Source organism: Diadema setosum, chromosome 11 (genome assembly GCF_964275005.1).
Source record: "Diadema setosum chromosome 11, eeDiaSeto1, whole genome shotgun sequence".
NCBI classification, from domain to species: domain Eukaryota; kingdom Metazoa; phylum Echinodermata; class Echinoidea; order Diadematoida; family Diadematidae; genus Diadema; species Diadema setosum.
The window spans coordinates 19,332,478-19,359,770 of NC_092695.1; the positions used below are offsets into that span (position 1 = coordinate 19,332,478).

Sequence of the window (27,293 nt, forward strand, 5' to 3'; positions counted from 1 at the left end):
GATGAGAGGTCGCACCTATTGTGAGCAAAGCCCTTATAGGGATATTACAAATTGACTGAGTATTTGATTCCGGTTCTCCAGAAATTCCTGTTCTCCAAAAATTCCTGAAACGGAATCTCTATGGAGCATGTTTTGCTGATCAAAAACCGACCTGTTTACTTTGACGCGCTTCGTCGCTGTCAACAGCCAGTGGGATCTCTATCTTTCTGTATCTCTCTCTCTTCAACAATAGATGGACGAAGAGGGGACGAAGAGAATTTGTTTCCCATGAACGGTTGTATTAAAGGTCAGATTTGCTCAAAAAGACCGCGACTTTAAGTTATCAGAAGCATTCGTTCGTGTTTTTTTTTCCCCAACCCTGTCTTGCCAGTTGTTTCTATTTTTTCTCCCCCTTTTAAAGAGTAGTTCGGATAGTGTCGGCTTCTCTTCATAGGACGAAATGGCCACACAAGAAATAAGACTGGTCACAACAGAGAGGCCATAGGAAGGGAATTGTGTATACTGCTTGTATTTTGAGGCTGGCGCTTAAGTACCTCGCCCCAGTTTTCGTTGTACGACAATATTTATCACTGGAATGAACGTCTTACTTCTAGAATGATGGAAAGTGTATGTCTAGTTGGTATAGTGGTGTAGCGCGAGGGTCCGACGTCACGTGTTTATCTAATGACGTCATGTTCTTTCCGATATTGTCGGCACTCTGTCAGCTCTTGATATGTTTGTTTGTTTGCTTGTGTGTGTGTGTGTGTGTGTGTTTTACATATTGCCAGTACTTTGTAAGTTCACGTTTATTTGTAATCATGATTTCTGAGAGGGAAGATCAATTGCGAGAGTTAAACGAGTTGTATAGCTACTCTCCCGGGTTTCTCAAAGAAATCTGCAGATCTGGAATCTACCGCAGATTATGTGCAAGAAAATAGAAAAGAAATAACAACAGCTAAAAGTCAAAGACAAAGGAAAACATCGGTAGGAGAACACAAAATTATGACTAGATGATTATAAAAACTATTATAGATCATCGGAGGACTTTGCAATGCCCAACGAAAAAATGGATACGAACGGTAGTGTCGAGAGCGCCCGCGGGGATTAAAAAAGGACATGGGGACTCAAATATATGCAGCTGATGCATCGAAAAATCAATTCTCGATTGATGAGAAGTCTTGACTTACCTTGAAATTGATGACCGTGACTTTTACAAATAGCGGGTCGATTAACTGCCAAACCAAAATGACGATGATATCTATGAGGAGAAGAATTCCAACCATGACGAAGAGGCGATAGTCCTTTATCACCTGTTATCACCAAACAAAGAAAAAAAAAATGAAGATAAACGAAAACCCAATATGGAAGAAGGTGCGATGCCCAGACTAAAAATCGATTGAGCGACATACATGTACATAATTATGTATAATATATATATATATATATATATATATATATATATATATATATATATATAATATTATATTTATATGTAGACCTACTATACAAGTAATACGTATATACAGTGTTCTTCCGAACCTCAGCCAACAGTAGCAAGGATCAAATGATTCGTCTCAGTTATAAGTGCCTGTGATGAATGTATTATATTTCGATTCCAAAAAAAAAAAAAAAAAAAAGCACACCAATAAAAAAGAAACCTGACAACAAATTACCATCACGCTCAGACCCGCCACCAAAGTATGGGGCGCAAAGTGTCGCATGGTCTATTTCGTTACAAAATGATCATTTCGTTACAAAATAAAGTCATTTTGTTACGAAATGGCCATTCCGTCTACGAAATATAGTAATTTCATAGCCAAATGATTATTTCGTATAACGAAATGACTGATTTTGTAGCGAAATAGACCATGCGACACTTGGCGCCCGATACCAAAGCGACCACGTTATTCATTATTTTCCTTCCTTGTTTCAAACGTGCGTCAACAGTGTCCTTGGTATTTACTGCTTCTATACCTCACTCTCGCTTTGAGGTACGAATTTGAGATATATGTGTATCATCAAGATCACTACCAAGAAATATAACTTTGCTGAAGACACAGCTGTAGTATATGCATACATATGTATACATATTATATGATTTCAGCCACTTGACATTGGGTGTGCTATCCTTTCAATATATATCAATTTATATATATATATATTTATATGAATATACCTTATACAAGACCAAATGAAAGACGAAATGACAAATGAAAATGATTATGAAACTTCTTGTTCAGTGTAAAGCAAACTCCAGCCATATTGTCCAAATCATGAAATGCAATTTCATTGCAAGAAGGAATCAATAACCGCAAGGTATAAAGTAATTGCTGACACTTCACACAGGGAGAGTGTTCATATTTCTTTTTCATTTTTTCCAATGTAAATAAGATTATCTATCAGGAATATACGGTGTGTATCAAGATACGAAAACAACATTACCTGGTATTTTACGTCTTGCATCCATATAGAATTTTATTTTTCCCCATATATCTCCGTGAATTTGGGAAAATTACATGTACTGCGTGGTATCCGATTTCCCAAGCGATAGCTTGCAGGCTATATACGAAGCCTGATTAGAACGTCGAGGTGCGACTTTAATTTGATGTCTGTATCCAAAGTCTGAATCGCAAAATTATCCTCCGTTTAATGCTGAAATACGCAAAGTGTCTATCTTGTTCATCCGCAAAAGTTGGATTGGTTTCTTTTTCTCTTAATCGGTCAACACAGTTATAAAACTGATGAGTTCCACCTTTTACAGAAAGAGTGTACACGACTATTTTCGGATGTCCCTCCGGATATTTACAGCCACGTTATATATACATATAAATATAATATATATATATATATATATATATATATATATATATATATATATATATATATATATATATATACATATATATATATACATATATATATATATATATACATATATATATATATATATCATATTTATATGAAACAACGACAACAAAAGCATTCAGTTGCTCCTTTTAAAAAAAGAAAAGCCTCTAATGGATCATCCGAACCTCGTGGCCCCACAATGATCGTCACGACTCGATTTCTCGTTAACTTGTCATCTACAATGACGGAAAGATAATTTCTTTTTGACACCCTCTTATCCCTTTCATCACTTTCTTTTTTATCGTCTTCTTTTCTTTTTTTTTTTTTTTTTTTTGGGGGGGGTTAAATTCCTCTCCTCGAATAAACATGAACAAGGTAAGTATCTGCTGAATCTAAACTAATCCACGGCGTCTAGACCAGAGGTGCAGGGGACAACGCGGTAAGCTAATACTCCGAAGATGAGGAGAAATGCATTAATTTCTAGTCTGTCATATTTTGTCCTCTCTTGTTTCATGTATTTCTGGGCCAGACACTTTCATATTTCTTGACGCTTCAGAAGCATGCCTGGGTACATGATAAATCTGTATCTCATGTATTCAGTGTGCAGTATTCTAACTAAAATACGATTTGAAAGAAAAACGAGATTATCATAATACCATGGCGAAAACACTGCTGCTGCTTTAGCCGAATTCGATTGCTTTTTTTTTTTCCATTGAGCATGTTGGGAGGAATAAGGGGGGGGGGGAGGTCTTCAGATTACTCGAACACAACATGAAATGACGGGATGAATGCACCAAAGTTTAAATGAAGTAAATGTGATTAATCGTCTGTCTCGAATGTGGTCTGATTATTTCCATCACATTACAATATTTGCGCGGAAAGTTAGCCGAGTTAATTCAAACCGACTTTGCAGTCGTAGCCCGGTTTCCTTATTTTCAAACCCTGACTTGTTCTCTCTATTACGGGCCCACCGCTGTCGCAAGGGACAGCACATTTATACATGTACATGATTTTCGAAGTGGCACGTGCCTACTACAAGTTTTATGGCATTTCTTATTTTATAGGCACAAAGACACAGCGATATGATGTCTGCAATCGTGCTGTAGGCGAGAGGGAGGATTCGGGGAAGTGGTCCCTTTGCGCCGACACGTAAACCGACCGTGAAGCGTATAATCAGCATGCTTCCGAAATGTCAACTGTTACATTCTCAATCTTTTCAACTGAGGCTCGCATCATGTTTTTGTTTTCTTGTCGCTTTTTTTTTCATATCCAAGGGCTCATGAAATTCGATCATTTATTTTTCCCCGTTTCTTTTTTTTTTTCTTCTTCATTTCGCTACCTCTCTTTTAATAATACACTTTTCCTTCGTACTATATACGCATCCCCGATGGGAGCACTGAGGACCCAAACTCAAGCCCACTCGTGGAGACAAAGGGGGAACACCCGATCCGGTGTTCGTGACCAACCAAACACTTTGTCGTTCCACTTCGACAACATTTTCGGCGCTAAACAGCATAAAAGTCTGTCCGTGAGTGGCTCTTGAGAAGCGAGGGGGGAAGACGGGGGGGGGGGGGGGGGGCTCTTATATTCGTGAGGAGCTTGATGTGTGCGGAACGAATGAAAAAGAGTGAGAGACGGAGATGTTTAAATGAATATAGATGGTGATGGTAAATAATGTAGATATGTATGTCGAATATAGAGAGAAAAACCGCAATGCTCATGGCTGGAAATTGTATTAATGTGTTTACGTACAAATTTGGGCGAGAAGAAGTTGAAACTCCTCGAGTACTGACTTACGTCCCATATCAACAATCACAAGTGCCCACTTTCGATGATGGCTTGAAGAAATCATATTTGGGCCCTGGTACAGTAAAATGTATACACGTTAATTTCGAGGGGGGTTCCCGTGCTTTTTAATAGACGAAACATGTTGACCCATTGTAGACTATAGTCCCGAGTATACTTGGGCAGGCATCTACATGTATGTGAAACGCTTGTTGACGCACAATCAGCTCGTCCTCAACGGGTAAAACTAACATCAAGAGAAGAAGTACCTTCAGATCTCAGAATCTCAGAATCTATTCAAAACTTCCCCCATTTTTCCTCTCCCTCCCCCCCCCCCCATCTCCATCTCTTGCACGGATTCTTGCACGTCTACACTGATACATCGTCAACATGGATCCTATTAAAGGTATAATTTACCATTTTGAAGATGAAACAAAAACCCAGCTTTAGTGCTTCATAATAATTCTAAAATGTGAGTTAGGGATAGAAACAACCAATGTAAAAATTTGAATCAGTATCATTAATGTTAAGTATTGTTACATATACAAAATTATGAACAATAGTTATAATAAAAATGCTTCTATCCAGAATAAACCGTCTACACTTATGATTTATGTTTATTGAGAAAATAGTGATATCTCCTTATATTTTAGACTTTCTTGCAAATTCTTTTACATGGTAGGATGTTTTGTGATACAGCTGACCTACACATAATTTATGCTTCAAATATGATATCGAGAACATTTTTTAAATCACTGCTCCCAAAGGTAAACTGTACCTTTAACACCGATTGACACTTACCCTTTTCTGCAGCTTCTTGTTTGTAAATATGCTGTACACGCGCCATGTTTTTGAAAACATTGCGCCAAATGATAACGTGAACCCAATAGCAAATATCCACGTCCTCGCCTGCAAGGAACATAAATAGAGGAAGATAAATGAAGAAATCAGGTAAAAAGGGAACAAAAATAACCCATCAGAGATAATAAAGGCAAGTCTTTTTTTTTCTTCTTTTTTTTATTTTTTTTTTTATTTTATTTTTTTTTTATAAAGGCAAGTCTTATTGAAGGTTGAAGGGGTACAATGTGTGAAAACAAAAATCTAGTAGTATTTTGTGATGATTTCCAGTTGACATGCGATTTTATAATGATAACAAAGAAACATAAATATGCACTGCTTAGGGAGACTCAATACATTAATGCTGTGTTCATTTGTTGGGGGACGATCGTATATTTAATATATATATATATATATATATATATATTATAGATGTGTGATGGACCTTATCGTTGTATCATATGTGAGTAGGTTTAAAGCAGACTTATGAAACATGCGGTGTTGGATGATAATCTAAATGAGAAGTGTCAGCTCTCACACTTCCATTTTATGGACTAAACTTTATGTGGTAACCACAGCAACCTTTCTACAGAGGTCCAAAAATATCACTATTAACGCTTCTCTTGGATACTAGTGTTGTAAAATGTTTCTGAGCGTCCTACTCTGTCCTCGGTAGTTCTTTCAGAATAACAAAAATGACAAAGGCAGGTTCAATTACACAAATACAATTCTGAAAATTATTGACATATTACATAGTAAGTCATATTTTGTATGTAAAGACAAATGAAACGTTAAATAACATACAAAATGTTTATATGGCCAATAATGACTTAATTCACAGTACAATATATAATATATACATATGATGCAGAGGGCCGCCGTTATAAGCCGTGCTTGAACAGACGGACAGCCAGAGTTAAATTACCATTTTTTATTGTAGTACTTGAACACTAATACAGATGGGCCATGTTAAATCGTGTAAATCCAGTTTTATACAATTACTTGGTAAACAGGAGTGGTGCCTGTGAGTGCATGTGCAGGTGATGAAGCACGAAAGTGTTGATGGTCAGCACTTCTAAGAAAATGATTGGATATGTTGTAATATGGGCGAAGGGTCAAGCAGCAAAGTAAAAGAAAAGGAAAAGGGGGTGGACCAAATATTGCCTTGTTGTTGAGTATAAGAGGTACATGTTTAATGATTACTGTACCGTATGATATTGTGCCAAGAAATATTTCTTTGTATTTGCCTTAAAATATTTCTTTGTATTTGCCTTAGTTACATACACACAGACACAGACACTCACAATACACAAATACAACACACACGCCCACACATACACGCCTACACACACGCGCGCGCACACGCACACACATAATCAGTACAGGTAGGACCGAGTGAACCACCTGCTGGTTTCGCTCCGCAGGAATGTCAGAATTTGTAGTATCTTGTAAAGTGATGCGTTCCCCCCCCCCCCCCTTTAGCCTTAATGAATGCAGTTTTCGCGAAATCCAGCCTAGCATGAATATTCGACCGGCCGAGGCGACAAGGCAGTTATGCCTGGAATGAAGATGAATTGGAGTCGTAACGAAGGAGAACGATGGACGTCTTAATTTAGTGGGCAGACATTAACAACTTTTTCCCCCACGTGCTGCCTAATTTCTCAGCAGTCACGGCCGAGTGTGGCCACATTACAATCGTTTCGCCTCCATCCATTGAGGTGTGCCATCCCCCTCTCCCTCCCTCACTACCTTCTCTCTCGGTTAAAATTATACACGATTACCTGACGCGGTTATATTGGCGATCTCATCGACTCGACTAAGGTTACAATTCCCGAGGATAATTTGAATATTCATTGAATTCAAGTCTGGGGGAAAGGCTTGGCAGTAGCTATTTCGGACAGAGCGGTTAGTCAGTATTTAGTCCCTATCCCGTCCGGCATCATGCTCTCGTATGTAGGCAGTCGTTTATTCGATTATCGCAGTTCTTATTTGGTTATGTGCAACGACAACGAATTTGGTAGGTCTAATCGAGTCTTACTGCAATCACCTGATATCTCTGTTGCCGGCAGGAAGTGGGAAGTCCAAATAGAATTACAACTGCGACTATGCGTTACGTTGAGAAATCACAAGTACAAGCATACACAAATGCACAAAAAGACACACATATCCATGAACGCACGCCATCCTTTAGAATTGAAGAGTGTACCAGTAATACCAATGCGTGCACATTGCGGAACATGTTAAACAAAAGAAAACACACACACACACACACACACACACGCACACACACACACACACACACACATATATATATATATATATATATATATATATATATATATATATATACATAATCATATATTGTGTTTTCAAACTTTAAAGAAGCGCAGATATTAAGTATGTACGCAGGCTAAAGCTTACAGCTGAAAAAAAAAGTTTTAGTGCTTCAAAATAGTCTAAAATGTGAATTAGGGATAGAAGCAGCCAATGTAAAAATGTTAATCAGTATAATGAATGTGAGGCGTTGTTGGATATACAAAATGCGAACAATGGTTTTATCAAAATCGTTTCCAGAATAAACCGTCTACAGTTGTTAAAAACATTAGTAATGTCTCCTTTATATGTAGCTTTATTGCGATTTTTTTTTTATGCGGTAGGATTGTTTGTTTGATACAATTGAACTATACATACGCATCAAGTGTAATAACTCGAACATTTCCTTTAACATTGCTCCCAATCATAAACAGTGGCTTGAAAGTACGTAGGCCCTATTCCTCACTTCTGTTGTCAGATGTTACTGCCGAAAAAAATCGTGTGAGCCTCTGTAATGTTCGCCGAAAGATGGCGGTATTTGCACGGGACGGGGCCACAAAACTACTTGTTCCTCGGCAGACCAGAGTTGAAGTTCAAATCGTGAGCAGTTCACCTCGCTGCGCGCCAGGCTCAATTACGCGCGCTGTTTGTCAACCCACCTGACACATTATCTTAAGGTTATTTTCGTCGAGTAGCCTGATGTCGACACCGAGTAAGATGGCAGTGACGTAGATCAGTATACAGCCGCCGATAATGATGTTGTTCATATTGGGGCTCGACATCTTTATCAACCTGGAAACGGGGGAGAGATAGAAAGACAGAATAAAATCGTACACGACAGGTGAACTGAACGACGTCACATACTCAGGACTAGTAGCAGTAACTTTCGAAAAAAACAAACAACCTAACAACGCAACGGTAAATTGGCTTTTATAATTACCGTGCATTGCACTTTCCTAGGCTTTCCCTCACTGTTCACTTTTTTGTTACTGTCTAACTCGTTTTCTTTCTTTTTTTTTTCTTCAATGCAATGGGGCCCTGCACGTGTATTGGCCTCCGGCAGGTTTGCGCGCGCGTCAGGCTCACTGTACACAGTGAATGAAGAATCTTTGCAATCGTCCAATATTAAGGTTAACAAAAAAAAAAAAAAAAAAAGATATGAGGTGCCAGGATGTGTGAAGAAACCATGATACCATTCTCACTTTGAAATATTTTTTTTTTGTTTTTTTTTTTGTTGTTGAGGAAATCGAATATACACTCGTCTCCACACGTTCGTGGAATCGGGGGGGGGGGGGGGGGAGATTAAAAAAGGACGCCACCCAACGTCTTATTTGTGACAGGTGAGTCAACTTGGGCGTGAAAGTACACGAGGAGGTGAAGTGTAAGTCGGAAGGATGAACAACGTGATCGGCGACTCACTTTTCATCGCGGTAATGCACGTTGAAGGCGAGGAAGGCGATGGCAAGCACGATGCCGATGATGGAGAACGTCAGCATGCTGATGAAGAGCTCACGTGACACCTGATCGACCACAGTCTGGTGGCTGTCTGCGTCTTCGGGCGGTTTCCCGCCATTCGATGCTGTCAGTGCACGTACGTACGAGTAACAAACAGAACGGTTACAACGATTAGATAATACTCATTCAGTAAGACTCAGGTTATCAGTACTGAAAATAATTGCACTTCTGATGATGATATGATTCCGTATAGATCATTACTTGATTGCTTAAATCTTCGTGTTCGCAAAAGGTAGCAAAATCACCACTTTGCAAAATATGAGAATTGAGAAAATTTAAAGGTAATAGTCGGCTTATGGAGCTTACGTTAGCACGGGACAGAAGCATATGTACTGTAATCGATCCATCCGATTTATAATCATCATGAACATCAGCACTCGAAGAATACGTATGAATATTGACAATCACGCACATACCCCCGGATACACGCAACTTTAGGGTTTTTCAAAAATCTTAATTTGATTTTCCTCAAAATAATTCAGTAACAAAATAATCACAAAACTAAACGCATTTTCTATGACATAAACTTACAACATGATGGTACGCAATATTAGCAAGTACGCAATAGCTTGAGAAGATGAACATAATCATACTATAATTTGAGCAACGTTTGTCTGTCTGTCTGTCTGTTTGTACCTCTACTCCTCCCAGGTCCTTGGTCCGATCTCCATCAAACTTAGTGGGTGGATGCAGGTTGACCGCGAAATTTCCCTTGAGGGGTTCATTTTTGAAAAGGTCAAGTTCACTGGGGTCAAAGGTCAAATAACTTCTAATTTTCGTCAGCTGCAATCAGACACCCGATAGAGGGTGCTATGTAGGCCTACTTATATGGGGATTCCCCCAAAAATATAATCAGACACCCGATAGAGGGTGCTATGTAGGCCTACTCAGGTGTACGCCTACTTATGCTTCAAGGAAGTTCATCATCATGGGTCATCATAGGTGATTTTTATTTAATAGTTTAATCCAATTAAATTCAATTCAATTTTATTCAAAAACCAAATATAAATAACAAGATGAGCAAGTTTGGCCAAGATCGGACCAAGGAGTAGCGCAAACAGTTATTTGACCTCCGTAGACCCATAGAGGATTTCTGGCACTCCACGGGTACATTGACTAGTTATCTAGAATGAGAGAAAAAAAAATAACACGCTTAATGTGGGATTTGTACCTGTATTAATAAAGCAACCAACTATTACTTGGCCCCTGCCCATCCCATCCCCCATTATCACATACACTCACACACCCACACACAAGTCACTACAAACAAACACTCCCAGAGCCGCACACACAATGCACACCAGATACACATACACACACACACACACACACACACACACACACACATACACAGTATATTGACACACCTCTTACACTTTACACCAAGCACCTGATATGCATTAACACCTTCCTGCTAACATAATTAGAGATGACGGCTGTGTTAGGACGCACAAACACACACGCACGCACACACACACATAGTACCCACACACACACACACACACATTATAAATATACATATTTTTCTGTGTCTCTGTGTGTTAACGAGTGTAAGTGCAGATGTTTTTATGTTTTGATTGCACGTTGATTAAAATGATCATTATAAAATCTGATCATTGACAGAGTCACAACCAGTGCGAACATTATGTGAAGAAAGGACACTTCGTCACTATTATATACCGATGTGATAACCGTCAAAATCAGCCTCCCACGAAATTATTTCGTGTAATGGAAAGCTAGAGCGTGATTCGCATCATCTCTCTGCTGAAGGTACAGTAGACCGGGTTCACCCTTTTCGTCCTGCTTCGATCATATCTCCCTCTGATACCGAATTTTCCCCTTATTTCACGTTGGTCAATAGATTTATCGGCTTTTGGCTGGTGAAAGTCACTTGCGGTCACTATGTGAAGCGCGATGCATGGGCGGTCAGTAAGATGAAAAGTTCCCAAATGAAACATAAGAATCCATGAATAAATATCTCTAAATTGAAGACAGAGTTCACCAAACGGTGAAAAATTTTCTCTCTTCCCGCTGTTTCAGGTACCACCTTCTCTGTTCCTTGTATTTGTCTCGTTATAGTCCTATATCAAACTTGATGCACTAAATTTATTGTACAGAGGCTGAAAATACACCTTTTTTCTGCCGTTGATCCTTCTGTTCTCATTAGACTTTTGACTTTTTTTAATACCCTGAGGCCATCATCCTAGTCAAGCATACTGTTGACGGTCTCCTCCACTTGTATGTCAAAAGAAATGTTCCACGTATGATAAGTTACAAAATATCAGATCCAGGCTTCTACCAACCTTTAATGATTTGCTGGCTAGCTTTCATCCACTCCTGTGGACTTCTTCAGGCCAGGTGATTACACCGTTTCTCTAGCACTGCCTGCTTGTTTCTTGTATAATAAGCTATTTCTTACTTGTATCTGTATATCTTTGTACATGTTATGAGTAAGTTTATCTAAAAAGGATTTTGTCATATTGTAGTTTAATTGTCGTTGATCCATTACTTTTTTCTTTGTACAAGCGGTCAAACAAAGCAAACTAAAACTGAAATTGTAAATGAAACATTCACCATGTATTATGGTATATTTTGAAAGCTGGAACCCACGTCATTCTTATATGGAGGCGTTTTTCTGTCAATGAAAGTTAAGTCAAACGACTCCTTTTGACCTATAGTGATAGATCAGGTAGTTTGAACACAATTGATAATCACAACCTGAGTTATATTTCCCAATGAGGCCATCAGCCCAGTCAAGCTATGCTTATGCTGACGGTCTCCTGCTTCCTTATTTGATCAAATGTATTGCCTTATTTGTATTATGTAACTATCAATGTTTTACAAAGTTGTTTATGCATGTAGTATAAACTGCACTTTTGTTTTGTATTGCTCCTTTGTCATTTGGTTATGTTTGGTTTAAATTTGTCACATTGATGTCATTCATTTTTTATTTGATTTGATTTGAGAACCAAAATAAATACGAACGAACGAACAATCATCGGATGCATGCACCGACGTAAGACCGAATTCACTTTCGGTGAGATGTTAATCCATTCATCGTCATTGTTTCAGTCTGTGCGGTATTTGACTATAGTGTTCTCACAAAAAGAAAAAAAACCTAAAACAAAACAAAACAAACTACCAACTGAACCATGAGCTGGACGATTTTGTCAGCTTTTGCTTCATCTAGTTTTATACACGAAATTTCAAAATACCCTTCAACTGGTGCATCCATCCCTTAAGACTTTCCGGACTATTATCGGGACTTCTCACACAAAACGCTAGCTAATTCATGGCAGGCAGAGACGCCGACGAGCTTGTGGGCTCCCCCATGTTTCCGCCAAATTATCATCGGCGGGAAACATGGACGTGATACTGTCGGAGGGAGGTGATGGATCATCGTCTGCGCAGAGGGGCAGATTATCATCAATCACACAAGAAAGGGGGAGACTGTGGGATTTGAGGGGCCTCTGGCTCGGTGTTGATAATGGTGGTGGTGGTGGTATTGATGGTGATGGTGATGATGACGATGATTTTGCGGGGCATATGGATTCGGCAAACATATCTCTCAAAAGGAGTCAGCCCGGCTTAATTTCGAGATCATGACCATCCACCTACATGATATTTGCGACATAAAAAGCAAAGTGTCACATAAGATCGACAGAGAGATAGAGATGGAGATAGAAATAGAAATAGAGACAGATAGATAGAGAGAGGGGGGAGATAGAGATAGAGATAAAGAGACAGAGACAGTGGCAGAGACAGTGATAGAGGTAGAGATAGAGAAAGACACAGATATATAGATACAAGTACAGATACAGATCCAGATACAAATGCAGATAAAGATACAGATGCAGATACAAATACAAATACGGGAACAGATACAAATACAGATGCAGACACAGATACAGATACAGATACAAATACACATACAGATACAGATACAGATACAAATACAAATACGGGTACAGACACAAATACAGATGTAGACACAGATACAGATACAGATACAGATACAGATAAAGATACATATACATATACAGAGATAAATTCAAATTCAAACTTTATTTTCACTCTTTTTCCAACAGAATGTACAAAAAAAAAAACACACACACAATATGATACATTTGGCATGCGAGTCGTTGATTATATACATACATATATACATAGTCAGACAGGGATAACAACATGCTCATGTCCTTATGTTTGGTACAAAAAGAAATATACGCTCTATTTATACACTCTGTGAGAACAAAAAGTGGAGGTACCCACTCAAAAGACTATGCTTGTAACATGTGGGCACCTCTGAGGGAAAAGTGGGAAAGAGGGGAAGTAAAGGGGGTGAAAAACTTACAACTACAAAGATTGCGGGAAACTGGGAAAGTCGGGAATAAAAAAAAAGAAAGAAAGAAAGAAGAAAAAGAAAGCAAAAGTGTGAAAATAGGGAACAGAAAATGGGGAGAAGAGAGAGAAAGAGAGAGAAAAAAACCTAAATTATTTTGATGCATACACAAATGGGCGAAGCCCACAGAGACAAATAGACAGAGCTCGAGGTGAAGATGGAGATGGAGATGGAGACCTAAATAGAGATAGAGATAATGATAAGTATGGAAAATGATATAGAGATAATGATAGATATAGAGATAGAGATAGAAATACAGGTATAGATACAGTTACAGATACAGATACAGTGATAGAGGTCGAGATAAGCAGGTGCAGATGCAAATAGAGATGCAGATACAGGTACAGAGAAAGAGATAGGGTTCGAGATGGAGATAGAGACAGAAGTAGAGATATATAGATATGGGAAGAGATAGAGATACGGATACATTAGAAATAGATGTATAGATATAGATAAAGAAAGAGATACGGAAACAGAGATACAGGTACATATATAGAGAGGTATAATAGATAAATAGAGGCATAGTATATAGATAGAGACCGAGATAGAGATAATTATAGATGTAGAGATAGAGATAAAAATGAGGGAGACACAGATGGCTTTGACAGCTCATTCCAAGTTAAGTCATTTCCTCCGAGACGTGGGATGCCGGCGAACGAAATAATTTGTGAATGACTTGAGCGGGAAGACAAATGGTTAATGGGGTGTCTGCGAAATGAAGATCTCATCGACACTAACATCCGCTGGTACGTTCTGCAAATGATTACATTTGGACACAACGCGGTTCACGAATGAATGAGGTGAACCCATGTTTTAATGAAAAAGCTCTTATCTATTAATAAATATAGGTCGAGATATGAGGTCTCTAAATCATTTTTGTAGAAATTACCTTGTTGGGCCTTCACACAATAAGAATACATCTTTGTAGGTCAGTTTCTTTTTTTTTTTCGGCATCTACATCCACATTCTGAGCAACGGGTCACTTTCTCGGATCACTACCACTTCTCTCTTATGATGTACGGTAAGTGAAAGTATACGAGCAACGATCAAGATTGGAAGAATCCAGTGACTCAAGCATCAGCGAGCAGGCATTCCAGTCAGGATTCATTAGCTACACCTCTTCCCTCTGGTTTTGATCTAATCGTGTTAAACGAGGAAATGTAGGACAGATAATTCTTAAAGGGAAAATCCACTCTTTGTTCAGGCTGGCAATTTGATGAGACGGGTGAAGTAAAACAAAACTTTTGGTAGGACAATCGGACTAAAGAAACAGGACAGTTCTGGAATTTTGAAGTTTACTACGCTTCCACGTAAAGATAACATCGTGGTCATAGCAATACAATATGTGTGCATGTTTGTGTGTATACAATTTTATGCACATGATTTTACAAATAATCATCGCTTTACAACCCTCCCACTGGATAAAACACTCGCAATATCACTATATCTTTCTTTTTCTCTATGATTTACATTCACGCCCCTCTAAACTTTATTAAAAAAGCCCTCTAAACTCTAAACTTAAAAAAGTTTTGCTAGATAGTTGCATATCTTATTGGATTCATGTGAAAATTTACATACAAACGAATACATATATACAAAATACGTGGAAAATTATTAATACAGCTATTAATAAAAATACGGAGAAACCGCGTATTACCACAATCAAACATAATAATCTGATTATCAATGATGCTACATCCATTTCAAATATTTTCAATCAGTATTTCTCACAAATTGGCAATAATCTTGCTTGCAATATTCCGGATAGTCAAAAGATTTTTTTTTTTTATTTTTTACAAACTCGTAATCCTAACTCATTGTTTTTTGTTTCCTTAGAGAAAAATGAATTGTTAGATATTGTTCAGAATTTGAAAAACAAGAAAAGTGCCGGGCATGACAGCATTGATAATGTTCTTTTGAAAGATATTATCAATTCTATTGTTGATCCATTAGTACACGTTTTTAATTTGTCTTTGTGTAACGGAGTTGTCCCTGAGGATATGAAAATTTCTTAAGTAATTCCTATTTATAAAAAAGGGGATAGGGAAGATGTTTGCAATTATCGACCTATATCTTTGTTGACTTCTATTTCGAAATTACTTGAAAAAGTTGTTCATTCTAGATTATTGAAGTTTTTGGATATTCATAAAATAATTTCTGATTATCAGTTTGGTTTTCGGCAAAACCACAACACATCCCACGCAATACTTACCTTTTTAGATAAAGTTTCAAAAGCTATTGATCAATTTCTTCATACAATCGGCGTTTTCCTGGACTACTCCAAGGCCTTTGATACCATTGACCACAATATACTTTGTTATAAATTATCACATTATGGTATCCGAGGAAAGGCCTTGGAGTGGTTCAGGAGTTACCTTTCTAACCGTAAGCAATTTGTTTATGTTAATGGACGTACATCTGTCATGCAAAATGTTAATTGTGGAGTGCCTCAAGGAAGTTTGCTTGGACCTCTTTTATTTATCCTTTACATTAACGACATGCCGAATTCATCAAGTATTCTTTCCTTTCTATTATTTGCTGATGATTCTAATGTTTTTTGTCACATTCTGATCCTAATATGTTAATTGATGTTTTAAATGTTGAATTGGATAAATTACTTCAATGAATAAGAGCAAATAAATTGTCCATAAATATAAAAAAAAACTAAATGTATGATTTTTAGTAACTCTTTAGAAAATGTACCTAGGAATGTATATCTGAATGACACAGTTATCGAAGAAGTTTCTTCAATCAAATTCTTAGGTTTGATTATTGACCGTAAACTTACTTGGAATTTACATATTGATTCCATAAGCCGTATTATTTCAAGAAATATAGGTGTTATAAATAAAGTTAAATTTTGTTTACCCAAAAATGTTCTTTTAATGTTATTTTCATCTCTGATTTTACCTTTTTTGAATTATGGTATACTCGCCTGGGGAAACACACATTCTTCTCATTTGGAAAGACTACTTTTGCTACAGAAAAAAGCTCTTCGCATTATTTGCAATGAATCGTGGAGAAGTCATACTGATGTGTTATTTCATGAAAACAAAATCTTAAAAGTTAAGGATTTGTATTTTTTACACCTAGGACAATTCATGTACAAACTTACCAATAATTCTCTCCCATTTGTGTTTGAGTCCATGTTCACTAAAATAGATCTGTCCATTTTTATCCTACCCGGCAATCCAACTCATTTCATTTGCCATTAACTAGGACTATGTTTGCTAAATCTATGTTTTCTTTTACTGGCCCCAAATTCTGGAACACTCTCGATAATAGTATGAAACAAGTTCTAAGTTTAAACACATTCACATTTAATCTGAAGAAGTTGTTCATAAATTCTTATATAGTTGAATGAGTTATATTTTAATTAGCCTTAATTTTGAGCTCTCTTTTATATTCGTTATACTGATTCTTTTCTTTTATCTATTCCTTTCCTACATTATGTACATATACCTCGGTGATCCACCGAATCATGTGCCTCGCGTGTGCTGGTATAGATCTTTCATCTCTTCTCCTTTCTCGCCTTTCCCTGTCCTCTTGTCTCTTTCTGTTTCTTTTTTCAAAATAATTTCCTCTTTTCCTCTTTTTCCTTTACTGTGTTTTGTTTTTCTCCCTCTATCTTTCTCTTTACAAGAGAGGTTGCTTGTGTTTGTTTGTCCGTCCGTCTGTTTGTTTGTTTATATGTATAGGTCTGTATGTGTTGTACACCTTTTATATTATGTCTAGCTAATTGCTTTTTGATGCTATTTAGTCTTTTTGTCCACGAGGAGACTGCAAAATACAAGCTCAGCTTTTTAGCATGTCTCCTCCATTTCCTGCAACTTTAGTTTCAATTCAATTTTCATTGTTTACTTTGCTTTTTTGATGCGTAGTATTGTCAACTTCACGTATTTTTCTTTGTTACTACATTGCATTGATGTTGTGTTATTTTGTGTATGAAAATGTTGTTGGAAATGAAATAAATGAAATGAAATGAAAAAATGAAAATGAATAGGAGTCTTCTAGTTAGGGGATGCCAGGAATTTGTATATCAATATCACCGATATTACCATTTCTTTGAAACACGTAAAAACTGAAAAATGATAAATGTCTCATTTTCAGTCCGATTTTCAGCGGACTTGCTGTGTTCTGCTCGTTTAATTCTTTGTCAACGTCTTCTTTGAGCTATGGTGGATTTTCACTTTAAAAGACTTTCACATTGCTGTCTTCTAGCGTTGTACAAGAAAGAAACTGGGGAGTAAGTATAGTGAACAGAGATGTCTAAATTTACGACTAAGGCATCATGCGTGAGTGGGTGTATGTGTGTGTTTGTATGTGTAACGAAACCACCGATAATCATTGAACTTTGGAATGTTACAAATATAGAAGAGACGGATCTGTCAAGAATGACTCAGCGAGAGAGAGAGATATGAACGCAATAAAAGGCTATATTTTGATTTCCTGTTTGGGGAGAACTTTGCACGGTCCGCTGGAAACTTGAGATTAGACCATTTTTGTACCTATCTATCTCACTGTCACTCTATCTTTTTGTCTACTTCCCCCAAATCTAGCTGTCTGTCTGTCTGTCTGTGTCGATTGTACGGAAAGACTATGCTGACATGCTTATATACCGTGGCTGAGGCATGTGTCTGTACGTCGAGCCCCGCGTTGCCACGAAACTAACTTTCAACCGCTCTCACCAAGCCTCATTTTCATAGAAGTCTATCAATCAAGTTATCAAACGAAATCTTTTGAGAGGATAGACCTTACTCCGAGATTTCTTGGGTATCAGACTTCGACTCGCAAATCTTCCTTCAATCTTCTCGCAAATTAAGGACATACATGATTGAAGATAAGGGAGTTGGTCCCACGCAAGAGCGAATAGAATGGGGAAAAAAGCACGGCATCTGATCTAGAGAATATGTTTATCAAAAAGTAAAAGTTGCACGGTAAGAAACAATCTATAATCGAGAGGTTGTTCATTGCTTGAAGCGGATTTACATGTGAATGCGCAGCGTATGTGCATGGCTGTCATTTCAAAGTTATCTTCTCCAGTGAAGATAATTGAGTGGGAAGATCGTCGGGATATGTTTTTGTTTTTGTTTCTTCGCAAAGCCCACTTAAACTTCGGTACGAAATGCGTTTGATAAAGAATTGGGCGTTTGTAGTCCTTGAAGTCATAGAAAATTAAATCAAAGGGAATTCCAGTGCAGTAGAAAGTTAGTCTGAAAAGAAGGAGTAACGCTTTTATAGCAAAAACAATGAAAATTGGATCGAAACTGGATGAAAAAATAAGGAATTTATGACATTGTGAAGTTTCACTAATTTTTTAGGAAGCAGTTCGTGAACAGTCAATATGAATGTGTAAATAGTGAAGTGATGATGTCATCCCCTCACAACTTGCCTTATAGGCTGTACATATAACATTTTGAAATGTCTAGTTTTTCAAACGCAATTACGCCCGAGTCTCAAATCCTGATCGGATATGTCTAGCTGATCATTGTTCTGAAGTTAGTCATCCAGGAATAACATCATGTTTTGCACCTTGGTAACAGAAACATTGATTTTTTTGTTGTCATTCTATTTTTACAACTATCAATGGAAAATTGTCAGGTAATGACATCATCAGCTCTCTCACTTGCATATTCATATCACCTGTACACGAGAAATGTTTTGCAGAAATTAGTGACACTTTGCAATTTCATAACTTGCCTAATTTTTTATCCGATTTTGATCAACTTAGTTATCACTGTTATATACTCGTAAGATTTTATTCTTTCTTATCAGACTAATTTATAACTGGACTGAAATCTCTTTTTAAGTAAGACAGGAATAATCCTAGTAGTAGCATCACTTAAAAGAATGACAATCGTCATGACAGTCGTCATGACAGCGAAAGCAATTCTAACTGCTATGGTGGTATTAAATCGGAACTTGGATGCTAAAAGACGGCGACGACAATACTAAGACTGACATCGGAAGTGACAACATTGATGACCCACATTACGCAAATAATTCATCGTGACGGTGTCTAATCAAACAAAACGAAACAAAACTGACGAATACTGATGAATGGTGATCAAAATTATAACTGAACGAAGTATCAGTTACATATAATCAGAAAAATGCGTGATCAATTCAGGGACTTTTGGAAGAGTACATGCAAAATATTAAGCTGTTGTTTGTTTATTGTTGTTTTTTTAATCAGACAATCACCACCCCACGTCCAACTTGACCACAGGGGAGAAAACACGCAGAGCACATAATTATGTGAGTTTCGATAAGATTGCCTATATGTGGACCGCAGTGTCAGTCAATATTATATCAAAAGACTGCAACTGCCGGGCGCCATTCCTTGAAGAGGCAACTCAATCTGTATTTTTTCAAACACTTCATTCAGACAATCAATTTGTACATCAACCAATTTGAAAAGATACCGAACAACAACTTCTCATGGAAACTACAGGGAAAGTGCTTCGCATTTGCTTGTGATAAAACGGTATTTTTTTTTGTTCCCATACCTGTGTATCATATTTTCACTATAGCAATATTTCAAAGTATATATGCACTAAACTTCAAGTTGGAGTAGTAATTAGAAATGAAATGGATGGCAGAAATCCATCAAAACTTTCATTTAATAGCGAATGATAATTAGCAGCGTTCATAATTGATATTATTCATTAATAAATTGCGTGTGTTGGCGTCGGCAAAGTTCAACGACTCAAGAGATTATGAAATGGGCAAATACACATCCATCAGTAAGCTCGCATCAAGTATTATAGATTAGAAAGCTATATAGACCTACCAAGGCCATCAACCGTCTTGATAATTATATACCCACCTGGAGCCCGTTGCATAAAAGTTACTATTATGGTAACTTTGCCATCCAATGGTAACTACCATGGCAACAATACTCAACAGCCAATCAAAATCAAGAATTCCATGGAAGTTACCATTGGATGGCAAAGTTACCATAATTGTAACTTTTATGCAACGGGCCCCTGATGATTATGTCACAGTTTTCCTGAACTTCGGGCGGGGGGGGGGGGGGGGGGGGCTGTAAATTCTGCAAAGTGGTAGGGAATTTAAGGATTGGTTATAGAGGCAGATGTCCGAATTCAACGCACAGTGACTCTATGATAGGGGAAAGTACGCTGGGTTATGTAACGGCAGAGAAGCGACGGGAGGACGTGCGAAACGTCCGAACCAAAGGGACAGACAGACAAACAGACAGACAGGCAGTCAGATATACAGACAGACATACAGAGACACAGAAAGAGATAGACAGAGAAGGACAGAGGGATCAAAGGGGTAAAGAAGGAAAGATTTTTGCCTGAGAACACACGTGTACTCAACAAATTTGTCAGCTGGCGTTGGTTGTAGGAAAACGAAAAAAAAAAAATGAATGGGTCGTGCTATGATAGGATCATTACTATTCTTTATGCGCAGGAGCAAGTCACGCAGTCTCCCTTATACCCAGTTTAAGCAAGGAAAAAAACTCATCTGGAAGCGACTTTATTTAGAACATTATCAAGAGCAGTTAATTAGGTCACAACCTTTTCAATTTTCATCACTCTTCGTGCACGAGTATGACTCCTTAACACACATTAGTCCCATAAACCTGACGTAGGCCGACGAACCTGTCGTTCTCCGTGCTCAGTTATTAAAACGCCGCTGCGCTTACTACGGCCTATAGTCAACCTGGACTGATGGCGCCTTCATGTCTTTTAGGTGTGTGTGTGTGTGTGTGTGTGTGTGTGTGACGGCGCCTTCATGTCTTGTGTGTATGTGTGTGTGTGTGATGACGCCTTCATTGTGTGTGTGTGCGTGTGTTTGATGGCGCCTTCATTGTGTGTGTATGTGTGTGTGTGTGTGTGATGGCGCCTTCATGTCTTGTGTGTGTGTGTGTGAGTGTGTGTGTGTGTGATGGCACCTTCGTGTCTTGTGTGTGAGTGTGTGTGCGTGTGATGGTGCCTTTATGTCTTCTGTGTGTGTGCGTGTGTATGTTTACACGCGTTTCACGGAATGACAACAGTGTAGTTGCGCGTCGACAGTTGGTAAAACAGTAGTTCGCTCCTGAAGCGATAATTCTGACTAATTTTCAAATTTCAGTTCAAAGAGTTATATTCCTTGATACGGAGCTTTCATTGAAAACCAAAATTTCTATTTGGATTGTTTACCATCGAGAGAATTTCGTTACGTAATGCGATTTTACCAAGAAAAGTAATGGACCGGTGTCACAGGCGATCCGTTCCGGCCAGTCGATAAGTTCCGCCGGAACTTATCGGCGGACTTTGGCCAGTATATCAGATCCCCCAGATCCAATCGGCGGGATTTTTGCCTCACCGCCGATAAGATCCCCCACCGCCGATTCGATCCGGGTCTCTACCGTACATTGTATACAAAGTGGTAATTGGGAAACACCCCTTCAGTAAAATGTACTCTTCCAGTCTCCCTCTACAGCCAATGAACTTCTCCAAATCTCTCTGACCAGCCAACCGAACAAAGTTGCCAATTTGAAACCCGGACTATAAAGCGATTCCTTTTTTTTTCTCCTCCCTTATCTCTCTCGTCGTCGTCATGGTGGCCATGGTGCTAGTCACAGAACTCTGCTCTGTAGAGTTGAGCACGATGTGACGTTGGTCATGCCAACCTCTCTCTGATTTGAATCATTTTGAACAGAATAACTGAATGAGTTACTGTAATTGGGATGTTCGGCATGCTTCATGTTAACTACTGTAATACAAGGAGCTTCATATTAAACATACTATGAGCTCAAATAGTCCACCTTCATTTTAATGTCTATTTTCAGGGCACAGAGTCTAATCATTTTAGTGCGATATAACGACCAATATAATCGCAAACGTCATACATGCATGTTCGTTTGGTTCATTATTTTTTCAGTTGTAACAACTAAGAATGACTGGATGAATTTTGTTTTTGTGTGTTCAGTTGTCTTTATCATATCTAATTGTGTCCGTGTGTATGTGCATATGAATGTGTGTGTGTGTGTTTTTTTTTCTCTTTGGGGGAGGCGGTCTATCTATACACAGAAATTACTTCAAACAGGCAAGGTATTCTAAAGAGATACAGTATAGTTTTAGTTGAGATGGGCGATTGAAAATTTAACGTTTTGCAAGATAATTAGAAAGCACATTTGAAATAGAGAGCATACGATTGTAAGAGAAATTGAAAGTACATTATACAAAATTGGTTTGGGCTGAAAAAAAAATACATGTGTAGTGGGCAGATAAGGTGGGTCCATCCTTTAATTAGGATCTCTTTGTTTATGCAGTGCGCATAAAAAAAAAAAACGCAACAAGATTTGATTTCAAATTTGTGAAGATTGTGTTAACTTTACACCAAAGTGAGTAGCAACATCTTAAAACCATACATGATGCTCCTCTTCAAAATGATATTTATGCATACACGGTCATGGATGGCTAAGTAATCATTCTTTTTAGACAATGGGTAAATTGGACTTGGGACCAAGTTTAGACACTGCAAGAATCAATGCACCTTATCAGAAATTAACTTAACAAATGGAATAATGAAATTAATTATCACAACTTACCATTGTTTTTTTTTTTCGGATATCTCTTTTTAACATTACATCCCATGCCCCTCAACATGGCCACCATTCCTTCCCACACAGAGATTAGCTCTTTTCTACATCTCACGCACAGCTCTGCGAATCATTGTGGCTTGATGGCGTAGAGCTTCAAATTCATCATTGATTCTTTGTCTCAGAGTTGCAATGTCAGGTTGAGGGATAATGAACACTTTGCTCTTGAGATAACCCCCAAGAAAAAAAAAATCGCAAGAAGTCAGATCCAGAGATTCTGGTGGCCAATCCACATCATGATACAAGGCGATCACCCGATTTCCAAATACCTCAGCCAATCTTGATATATTTCTTACTGCAACTAGTCGATGGGCTGGTGCGCCATCCTGTGCCCACCATAGGCGTCTGAACACACCCCTTTGTTGCACAGGAAAATTTTCCATTAATTCAGGAATCACATGTTCATTTAAAATTTAAGAACCATTTTCGTTGCGGTTGTTTTCAAAGAAAAAGGGCCCTAGGTGTGTCTCACCAGTCTGAACATTCCAAAAAAAAAAAAAAGAAAAAAGAAAAAAAAAAGGTGAATTGAAAAGGATTTATGCTGGTCTCACTAACTGACATATTGTCCAAAAAGAATGATTACTCAGCCATCCATGACCGTGTAAGAATAAATAAGATGTTCAGTTCAAATATCATATTTCCATTTTCTCAATGATGAGATGACAAGATTATTGACAATAAAACAAGAATCATGTCTTTTGATTGAAGAAGAAGAAAAACAAATTCTTGACACAAATGTAGGCCTACATGGTCATATCAGAAGATGTCACAAATAAGTATCAGAAATATGATAAGGCCTACATAAAAAGCTTTAACGCTTGTAAAACTGTAGGTTCCCAAATTCATAGACATATACTTACACGGAGAACGGATATGTTTGCCTTGACCAACTAAAATTATATCATTACAAAAATCGATAAAGAATAAAGTAATGAACCACATAGATATCGTACAAACCAGACTGTACGGATCTCGCGGTGTTTGAAAAGGAATGCTATATATTAAAAAATGCATCGGTACCATTAAATAACTTTGATAACTAATTGAAGCTGCGGACAAGGACAAAAGACTGGGAGTATAAAAAAAAAAAGTTGCTAAACACTTGGAAGTGTATATGCACTAAGTAATAACTGTTTTGATTTGCGTTTGAAGGTGAATAAAGACAAAGAAGAAGTAATATCTTGAGGGAGGTCATTCCAATATCTGGGTCCAGTAAATATAATTGTTTTCTTTGCAAAAATAGTGCGAGTAAGGGGAAGGTGATAGGCGTCACTCTGGCAAGTGGAGTAACAGTGGATAGAGCGATTCCTTTTGAACATGTGGATAAAAACAGATGGTAATTCATTGGTTGTTAGTTTATACATGAAAATTCCGAGATTGTAATGAAATAGGTCTGGAATTTTCAGAATTCTGTTTTGATGAAAAAAAAAAGTTGGTATGAGCAAAATATCCGTGTGGTTTAAGATTCTTATTGCACGCTTTTGAATACAGAGAAGGGAATCTAATATTAGCCGGGTTCACACGTACATCAATTAGCGGAATACAAATCTCGAGATTTGCATCGCGATCGTCATCCCGCTAATTTGTACGTGTGAACCCGGCTATAGTGTGAATTGCATTTCCCCACACCATTGGAAATGGAAAAATTGGATGTCATTGATGGAAAGAGGAGATGGCTTTATGATGTTGCTACTTACTTTGGAGTAAAGTAAACACCATCTTCACAAATTCGAAATTAAATCTTGTTGCTTTTTTTGTACGCACTGTAGCTACATATATCTCAGCAATTTGAAGCTAATTTGTGTAAAATGAACTCTGAATTCTAAAAGAATTGAATGCTGTTTAGTATTGCAGGTTTCTCATTATTTGTTTGTTCTGAACACCATCTTATAGTCAATACTGTACCATCCGTTCAATCTTGTTGAATGTCTTCCCTCTTCATGATAGGGACTGCGGCCCAAAAAATATCTTCTGTTAACTGGGGATGGCTATTAACTGATCATTGGGAATCAGTGGGAATGCTGGGTCGGGGATGATTGTTCCAATCCTTGGGGGATTCAATTAAGAGTACATTTTTTGTTCTGTGAAAATTATTTGCTTCATAATGGTCTCATATTCAAGTAATGTGCAGTCTAATGTTTCCGGGTTAGCATGCCTGTACAGTGACGGGGAATTAAACAACACATTACTTGAATGTGAGACCGTTCTGAAGCAAATGATTTTCATACAACAATAAATATTTTAATGTACTCTTTAATGAATCCCACTAGAATTGGAACAATCATCCCCGAGCATTCCTGCTGATTCCCACTGATCAGTTACTAGCCCTTCCCTTGAAAGAAATTAGAGTGCATGCAAAATATGGGGTATCACAAACTTTTTCTGACTTCTAGTGATACCCTGAACTTGAATATCCAAACAGTGCACCTATGTCCGAAATCTGGTGTTCCACAAAAACAAAAGTTACATTTTCTCTTCGTAAACATTAAGTTTCATTTATATATGTACATACATTTTTAATGGAAATACATATTACATGCACATGTAAAAGGTGTGAAGCCAATAGTGGCAATGGGATAGACAGAAATTGAAAGAGATAAGAAAATGAAAAACAGCTATAGTAAACTACGTGTAACATGAATTGACAAGAAACAGACAGAAATATGGCTTAATGTATCCTAAAATGGAATCTTACAAAGTAAAAAAGGTAAAAGCGGTATAGGCTAACAAAAAGAGAGAGAAAAAAAGACAGAATTAAAAATAAATATATGTGACGTAAATTCCATTCTATTAATGAGATATGATTGAGAATGTGTTTTCATATAATGACGTCATAGTGACGTCACGGTCGACTGATCACTATGATTTTACTAGATCTGTCGTCTTTGGGACACGATACATACATGGTATAAGTTTGAACTTGATAGGCATAGCACTTTCTCAAATACGACATTTTAGCATGGGGCAGCGCTCATCACATTTTATTAGATGAATTATTGTTATTGCAAAAAAGTAGGCCCTACTTCGTATTATCTGTGGGGTTTCGCCACTCAGATTCATTATTCATCAAAAATATAAGATTTAAAATATTAAAGATTTGTTTCTTTTTCAACTGGGTCAATTTATGTTCATCTACAACACAATTGTTCTCCCCAATAGTTTTAGTTCAATGTTTCCACGAAATCAATGGTTTCATGATCATCCTATACACCTAGGCGGTCTGAGTTTCATCTACCCCTTTTGAGAACCTTTAGCTCAGAAAAAATATATATACACCGGCTTTAAATTTTGAAATTCCTTGAGTTCTGAAAAAAAAAAATCTTCATCATTATACTCTTTAAGCGTTATTTATTTTTTTTTAATTCTGGCTGAGATATTTATTTTTCATTATCTATATAGTTTACAGCAAATAAAGATTCATCATCGGTAACACCCTATAACGCAATGAAAAATCACATTATAAAGTAATGAAATTAGGCATTTTATTTCCATAATTTTTCCACAGCTGCATGCAGTCACCAGCTGCTGTCCGAAATACATCCTCAATCATCAGGCAATAATTATTGAGCAAACTGAGGCTGGATAGAACACTGATGGTTCTTTTCTATACAATTCCTTTATCCAATCTATTGTCATGTATAACTTGATTTGTTTTTATGGCAATCTTACACAAAAGGACAAGGCTATAGAATCGATAGACCGCAAAAGTGGCAAAATATCATTGGGTTGGAATTGCCAGTGGTACAGGATTTACACGGGAAAAGAACGATGGTCAAGGTAAACAAGATAATGACCGATTTAACACACCGTCTGTGCGGTTACTATTGCCTGAACAGATCAGGTATCAGACTCTGTCCTCCTCGCACAAAGCGTACCTGTTTTAGAAGTGCTTTTGTCCCGGATTCCATTCACACGTATAATGCCAGAGTTATTAGATAAAATGTAATGATTAGTTTTTGTTGTATTTATTATTATCATTACTATTATTATACTCCCGCATAT

The 27,293-nt window shown here is 37.5% G+C and overlaps 1 protein-coding gene across 1 annotated transcript in view; it reads right to left on the minus strand.

Annotated features, from left to right (window-relative positions):
* The window catches only part of LOC140235197 (gamma-aminobutyric acid type B receptor subunit 2-like), a 96,758-nt gene that overhangs the window by 11,645 nt on the left and 57,820 nt on the right, over window positions 1-27,293 (minus strand). Inside the window, exons 9-12 of the mRNA XM_072315231.1 lie at window positions 9,181-9,340; window positions 8,421-8,553; window positions 5,413-5,520; window positions 1,167-1,289 (exon numbers count right to left, since the gene is read on the minus strand). Of these exons, the coding sequence (XP_072171332.1) occupies window positions 1,167-1,289; window positions 5,413-5,520; window positions 8,421-8,553; window positions 9,181-9,340 (524 nt within the window). The remainder of the gene's footprint in view (window positions 1-1,166; window positions 1,290-5,412; window positions 5,521-8,420; window positions 8,554-9,180; window positions 9,341-27,293) is intronic.